Source organism: Littorina saxatilis, linkage group LG14, assembly GCF_037325665.1.
Source record: "Littorina saxatilis isolate snail1 linkage group LG14, US_GU_Lsax_2.0, whole genome shotgun sequence".
Lineage (NCBI taxonomy): Eukaryota > Metazoa > Mollusca > Gastropoda > Littorinimorpha > Littorinidae > Littorina > Littorina saxatilis.
The window spans coordinates 29,295,759-29,304,118 of record NC_090258.1 but is presented as its reverse complement, the minus strand read 5'-3'; the positions used below and the strand labels follow the sequence as shown (position 1 = coordinate 29,304,118).

The window sequence follows — 8,360 nt, the reverse complement described above, 5'->3', positions numbered from 1 at the left end:
AAGCCTCATATTGATTGATTGAAGTATAAGGATAAGATGTCATGTAGTCCTGAGAGGTTGGTAAATAAAGAGAGAGAAAAAAAGTCGCGTAAGGCGAAAATACAACATTTAGTCAAGCTCAGTCGAACTCACAGAATGAAACTGAACGCATCAATGCATTTTTTCCGCAAGACCGTACACTCGTATCATCGTCTGTCCAATTTGATTGAAAAATGAGGGTGTGACAGTGCCGCCTCAACTTTTACAAAAAGCCGGATATGACGTCATCAAAGACATTTTTCAAAAAATGAAAAAAGCATCTGGGGATATCATACCCAGGAACTCTCATTTCAAATTTCATAAAGATCGGTCCAGTAGTTTACTCTGTATCGCTCCACACACACACACACACACAACGACCCTCGTCTCGATTCCTCCCTCTATGTTAAAACATTTAGTCAAAACTTGACTAAATGTAAAAATGATAAGGATCATGTCAGATTTCATAATTATAGTCCTGTGAGGTTACCCTCATGGAAATTCGGGCTGCCTTCTCACTGGCGAAAGCGAGCTGCCATACACTACGGCGCTACCCTTGTTTTGGTTTTTTTCTGTTATAAATAATACATATTTACTAGCTTTGAAATGACAGTTCAAGGAAGCTTGTGTAAAACTTTAAACGCTGCGTTGTTATGTAAGGTTTTTTTCTGCCTCGAAAAACAAAGTACTTAGAAATGGGTTATTCTCTAGAGTTGTGTACCAGCGGAAACCATGTTACGAAGTTGACATTTCTTTTGATTTTAACCATACAAATGTATTGCAATAATAAATACTGGTTCCATATTTTTCCTTGGTCTGCAGAGAAAGAATTTGAAATACTAGCACATTTTTTTTGTCAATGTTCAGAAAATTACAAGGGTTTCAAAGTACGTCAACTTCGTAACATGGAAACCAAAAGTTGTGACATGGATTTGAACACTAACAATTGAAGAAGAAAACAAGTCGCGTAAGGCAAAATAACTACATTTAGTCAAGCTGTCGAACTCACAGAATAAAACTGAACGCACTGCATTTTTTCACCAAGACCGCATACTCGTAGTTTCGTCAGTCCTCCGCTCGTGGCTAAGGCAGTGAAATCGACAAACCAGAATAGTGCGGTAATGGTCGCGTTGAGCGGGAAAGCACGCTTTTTATTGTACCTCTCTTCGTTTTAACTTTCTGAGCGTGTTTTTAATCCAAACATATCATATCTATATGTTTCTGAAATCAGGAACCGACAAGGAATAAGATGAAATTGTTTTTAAATCGATTTCGGAAATTTTATTTTAATCGTATTTTTTATATTTTTAATTTTCAGAGCTTGTTTTTAATCCGAATATAACATATTTATATGTTTTTGGAATCAGAAAACGATGAAGAATAAGATGAATGTAATTTTGGATCGTTTTGTAAAAATATAATTTTAATTACAATTTTCAGATTTTTAATGACCAAAGTCATAAATTAATTTGTAAACCTCCAAGCTGAAATGAAATACCGAAGTCCGGCCTTCGTCGAAGATTGCTTGGCGAAAATTTCAAACAATTTGATTGAAAAATGAGCGTGTGACAGTGCCGCCTCAACTTTTACAAAAAGCCGGATATGACGTCATCAAAGACATTTTTCAAAAAATGAAAAAAGCATCTGGGGATATCATACCCAGGAACTCTCATGTCAAATTTCATAAAGATCGGTCCAGTAGTTTACTCTGAATCGCTCTACACACACACACACACACACACACACACACACACACACACACACACACACACACACACACACACACACCACGACCCTCGTCTCGATTCCCCCTCTATGTTAAAACATTTAGTCAAAACTTGACTAAATGTAAAAAGAAAGAAAAAGAAACTATGTTTTTTGTTGCATGCCTGTCTTATTATCTAACTGGAGTATTACTGAAAACAGTGAAGAGAATGCATTCTAGCTGTCATTTAATATACGTTATAATCATTGAAAGGAATTGAAAATCCATGTCAAAAAATGGGGGGGGGGGGGGGCGGAGGCGGCACCCTGTATATCTTTAAAAGGGGGGTTCCGCTGCAGCAGCATATACATAGTCTTGCGACCATTTAGAAAATCTTCACGCGTCTAGTCTTTTTCTTTATTTGGTGTTTAACGTCGTTTTCAACCACGAAGGTTATATCGCGACGGGGAAAGGGGGGGAGATGGGATAGAGCCACTTGTTAATTGTTTCTTGTTCACAAAAGCACTAATCAAACAATTGCTCCAGGGGCTTGCAACGTAGTACAATATATGACCTTACTGGGAGAATGCAAGTGTCCAGTACAAAGGACTTAACATTTCTTACATACTGCTTGACTAAAATCTTTACCAACATTGACTATATTCTATACAAGAAACACTTAACAAGGGTAAAAGGAGAAACAGAATCCGTTAGTCGCCTCTTACGACATGCTGGGGAGCATCGGGTAAATTCTACCCCCTAACCCGCGGGGGGTACGCGTCTAGCGGTGTCACGCGGTGCGCTGAAACAGAGAGTCTGCTATCTCTTCCTCCCCTCTCCCAACCCAGCTTCGAAATGGTCCATAGACTTATACATGTAGAATTATATGACGGCTTACTAGTGCCAAAACCTGGGGTTACCCATTATCACGTGATAATTACTAATTAACGCTGTCAGTTACTGTTTTCACTCGTTAGTTACTCATTTTCACGAGATAATTAGTAATTTTCACGGGAAAATGACTAATTTTTAGTTTTGGCACTAGCAATCCGTCAGGAAGTGAGCCAAAACTAAAAATTAGTAATTAACAGGTGAAAGTTAGTAATTTTCCCGGGAAAATTAGTAATTAACACGTGAAAATGGTAATTATCAAGGGAAAATTAGTAATTTTCCCTTGATAATTACAATTATGAGGTTTTGGCACTAGTAATCCCTATGACGGCTTACTAGTGCCAAAACCTGGGGTTACCCATTATCACGTGATAATTACTAATTAACGCTGTCAGTTACTGTTTTCACCTGTTAGTTACTCATTTTCACGGGAAAATCACTAATTTTTAGTTTTGGCACTAGCAATCCGTCAGGAAGTGAGCCAAAACTAAAGATTAGTAATTAACAGGTGAAAGTTAGTAATTATTCCGAGAAAATTAGTAATAAACACGTGAAAATGGTAATTATCAAGGGAAAATTACTAATTTTCCCTTGATAATTACAATTATGAGGTTTTGGCACTCATAGTAAGCCGTCATAGAATTACACTCACATCCAGACGCGCTGAGCCCGTTGAGGATGAAGACGACGATAAGAACGACGACGTTGAGGACAATGAGGGACAGGAACCACACCTTGTGTGACGTCGGTCTCTTCTGCTCCGCTGGAAAAGACAAGAAAAACATCGATTTTAAATAAATACTTTCATGAGGGCAAGTAATATATTTCAATTTTTCGATTTCCCGGCTGATCCTATTTTTTTCCGACCCTGGAACGTTTTTGGACCCTTCAACAAAATTAATTTAAAAATGACGAAACTCGACTTTGCAAAATGTACTAGGAAAGTTACTCTTCTTCCACATTTAGAGGACACAGCTCGCACAATTTCCGGCCAGTCAAACGTCACATGCGCTTGTGTAGATCATAAACAAACTTCAATCCCCATAATCGCATGCACGCACGCACATTCTCTCACATACACACACACACACACACACACACACACACACACACACACACACACACACACACACACACACACAACAGACATACCGATCAAAATGTTTTTGGCCTTGTCATCGTAAACAAAAATTATATTTTGTTTTTGTCTTAGTACTATATTCGTCTTTACGATGTGGTCTCTCTCAGTGAGTGTCATACTATACTGTGCAGGTCACCCTTGGCATACATCACATTAACAATACGGCCGGTTTCATAACTCGTAGGCGACGTGAATTTGAATATCTATGTCAAGGAAATTTACACAACTGATACCTGCTGATAATAGCGGTTTATTTCTGTTTCCTGCTTATCACAGCTGCAAACAAAACGGACAAGAATGGTAAGCGTTAGTAAGTATTGTAAACAAGTTAAAGATAATGATACAAAATTTAGCGAATTAATGATCATCGGTAGTAGTATATAAATACACTTTAGTGTGTCAAACGTAAGAATATATAACTTAAGAAGATGATAGCTGCATTAACTGCGTAGTTTATCCCTATAAGAGTTGATTGGATATATAATCTACCTGAGTTAATTGTATAGATTATCGACCAAGATGTGATTGTATAAATTATCTACCAGAGTTAATTGTATAAATTATCTACCAGAGTTAATTGTATACATTATCTATAATTAGCGTGGGATCCGGGTTGACTTGATGTCAATCAACTTAGCGTGACCTACAATATCCTTCAAGATTTTCTTCTTCTTCTTCGTTCATGGGCTGAAACTCCCATGTTCACTAATATTTTTGCACGAGCGGGGTTTTTTTTACGTGTATGGCCGTTTTTACCCCGCCATTCAGGCAGCCATACGCCGCTTTCGGAGGATGCATGCCGCGTTTGCAGTTTCGTGTTTTTATAACCCACCGAGCTCTGACATGGATTACAGGATCGTTTCCATACCGTGCGCACTTGGTCTTGTACTTGCGTGCATATTTTTGCACGAATGAATTTGTACGTGTATGACCGTTTTTACCCCGCCATCAATTCAGGCAGCCATACGCCGCTTTCGGGTTGACTAGATCAACGTAGCGTGACCTCAGTATACACTGTACTGTACGAGTACTCATCAATCACTGTCACACTCCGCTGACTTTAGAGGTTGAGAAGTAGGCGGACACGCATAAATATCATGCCATAAATATGCGTTGAGGGGGCTCTAACTGGGACATAAAGCCTTAGCCTATAGGCAGTAGCTCTTTTTAAGACCTCAACTGCCACACACACACACCCTACCCCACCCCTCCCTCTCTCCCTCTGTCTCTCACTCTGTCTCTCTCTCACTCACTCTGTCTCTCTCTCACTCACTCTGTCTCTCTCTCTCTCTCTCTCTCTCTCTCTCTCTCTCTCTCTCTCTCTCTCTCTCTCTCTCTCTCTCTCTCTCTCTCTCTCTCTCTCTCTCTCTCTCTCTCTCTCTCTCTCTCTCTCTCTCTCTCTCTCTCTCTCTCTCTCTCTCCCCTTAGTAGTAAAGAGAGTTTGTCTACCCTTCGATTCATTAATCTACAGTGATTGCTAGCATGAGCGGTTTTCTGTTGCACCAATGACAAAATAGGCAATAGCTCTTTTTTAATACCTCCACCACACATACACCCTCCGCCCACCCCCCCCCCCCCCCCCCCTCCTCCTCTCTTACACAATACATCACGCATTCACATCGGCCAGCAGATCGCAGCCATTTCGGCGCATATCCTACTTTTCACGGCCTATTATTCCAAGTCACACGGGTATTTTGGTGGACATTTTTATCTATGCCTATACAATTTTGCCAGGAAAGACCCATTTGTCAATCGTGGGATCTTTAACGTGCACACCCCAATGTAGTGTACACGATATATATAAAATAAACATTAAAAAAGCATTCACATAAAACATGAATACATTTACATTGTGATCATACTTAAGCGTCGTCGCAAGAAAAGAAGACTTACTGAGGCATATCTTGTCAGACCATGGATTTGTGATTTCCAAACATGGAATAAAACCCCAGGAAAAGCTCGCCAGTTTTCTACATATTCAGATATTCGACATTTCAGTTTTAATCATCACCGCAGTCGCTTAATTCGGCTATCGCTGATCAGTCTAATGAATTTGTACGTGTATGACCGTTTTTACCCCGCCATCAATTCAGGCAGCCATACGCCGCTTTCGGGTTGACTAGATCAACGTAGCGTGACCTCAGTATACACTGTACTGTACGAGTACTCATCAATCACTGTCACACTCCGCTGACTTTAGAGGTTGAGAAGTAGGCGGACACGCATAAATATCATGCCATAAATATGCGTTGAGGGGGCTCTAACTGGGACATAAAGCCTTAGCCTATAGGCAGTAGCTCTTTTTAAGACCTCAACTGCCACACACACACACCCTACCCCACCCCTCCCTCTCTCCCTCTGTCTCTCAGTCTGTCTCTCTCTCACTCACTCACTCTGTCTCTCTCTCACTCACTCTGTCTCTCTCTCTCTCTTTCACTCTGTCTCTCTCCTCTCTCTCTCTCTCTCTCTCTCTCTCTCTCTCTCTCTCTCTCTCTCTCCCCCCCCCCCCCCCCCCCCCCCCTTAGTAGTAAAGAGAGTTTGTCTACCCTTCGATTCATTAATCTACAGTGATTGCTAGCATGAGCGGTTTTCTGTTGCACCAATGACAAAATAGGCAATAGCTCTTTTTTAATACCTCCACCACACATACACCCTCCGCCGCCCCCCCCCCCCCCCCCCTCCTCTCTTACACAATACATCACGCATTCACATCGGCCAGCAGATCGCAGCCATTTCGGCGCATATCCTACTTTTCACGGCCTATTATTCCAAGTCACACGGGTATTTTGGTGGACATTTTTATCTATGCCTATACAATTTTGCCAGGAAAGACCCATTTGTCAATCGTGGGATCTTTAACGTGCACACCCCAATGTAGTGTACACGATATATATAAAATAAACATTAAAAAAGCATTCACATAAAACATGAATACATTTACATTGTGATCATACTTAAGCGTCGTCGCAAGAAAAGAAGACTTACTGAGGCATATCTTGTCAGACCATGGATTTGTGATTTCCAAACATGGAATAAAACCCCAGGAAAAGCTCGCCAGTTTTCTACATATTCAGATATTCGACATTTCAGTTTTAATCATCACCGCAGTCGCTTAATTCGGCTATCGCTGATCAGTCTAACTCAGTGGAGCTTTTATTGCTGTTGCGAGTTATGGTTGAACGATTACTCAGCCAGCAACCGCGGACTACAATCAATAATAATATAGTTTAGTTCGTTACAAATGCACACACACACACACACACACACACACACACACACACACTGACGTACCACTGACAAACATCAGTACTGCTCACACACACACACACACGGCACACACACACACACACACACACTGACACACACACACACGCACACCGTCAACAAAAATGTATTACACAAACTGAGAACACACAGATACACACACACACACGGCACACAAACACACACACACACGCACGCACGCACGCACGCACGCACGCACACACAAACACACACACAAACACAATCCGAGTCCCACTAGTAACATACCTGACTGTTCTTCAGCAGAAAAAGTGTTGTATTGCTGTTTTTCCGCCATCTTTCTTGTGCAAATCAGTCCGTCACACTGTTCAAAAGTCGGCCTTTCACAACCGAGTGATAAAACGCAACTCAGCCTCACAACTGGAAACAAACGTTAGCCGCTTCGAAGCACCCCGATCAAACTTGAAAACAATCAAATTCTCGGCTTAGTTTCACGTTTTAGTCCAGATTGTTTACGTTTTCTGCCTTTTTCAGAACCCGACGTTGCCGTTCTTGGCTGAAGTAGAATTCTGTGTTGAATAACGCAAACAGCGTATGTCAGCTATTTATACACGTGGTGAGAATGTTGCTTGTGTAACTCGCCTACTACGTCATCGCTGTTAGTTTCGGTACACGAGTACCGTTAGCGAACAGGCACAACAACATGACACACACTGGCTCCCTCTTCCGACGCACTATAGCCTATGGCACAAATCTGCCGTGTGCTGACAAAACCGAGTAAGTCCATTTTTCTCAAAAATGATATTTTTTGTTCATCAAAAAGAAGAAATCAATGCGCATCTTTTGTCTTGATTTCTACTTTTTAGAGTGCTTAGATAAGCAGATATGAACAGGTAAGTCCACAACCAAAAACAACTTTTTAAGTGTGCATGAATGTTTTGACAAAACCAAGTAAGTCCAAGGGTTTCCCAATTTTCGTACAATGGTAGTTTCAAAATTCTTTCAGACGACTCATACAGAAAAGACGGCATTTAAAGTTTAGAACCCACAAATCACGTCATGTAAAGTTTAGAACACACAAATGACGTCATTCGATAAGGCGAGACATAATGACGTCACTTTATGACGTTTTATTTCAAACAATTTTCTTCTCTGATGATTCTCCTGATGATCCTTGTCTCCCTCTCTCCCTCCCTCTCTCCCTCCCTCTCTCCCTCCCTCCCACCTTCCATTCCTCCCTCCATCTCTCTTTCTATCCCTCCCTGCCTCTCTCGCTATATCTCCCCCTCTTCCTCCCTCTCTCAATTTCCCTCCCTCCATCATTCTCTCTATCCCTCCTTCCCTTTCGCTCTCTCCTCCTCC

General features: G+C 41.1%; 1 protein-coding gene across 1 annotated transcript in view; it reads right to left on the bottom strand.

Annotated features, from left to right (window-relative positions):
- Positions 1-7,598, bottom strand: part of LOC138947519 (uncharacterized) — a 12,470-nt gene extending 4,872 nt beyond the window's left edge. Inside the window, exons 1-2 of the mRNA XM_070319008.1 lie at positions 7,287-7,598; positions 3,267-3,377 (exon numbers count right to left, since the gene is read on the bottom strand). Coding sequence (XP_070175109.1) covers positions 3,267-3,377; positions 7,287-7,335 — 160 coding nt within the window. The 5' untranslated portion in view covers positions 7,336-7,598. The remainder of the gene's footprint in view (positions 1-3,266; positions 3,378-7,286) is intronic.
- Between the last annotated feature and the right edge of the window lie 762 nt (positions 7,599-8,360).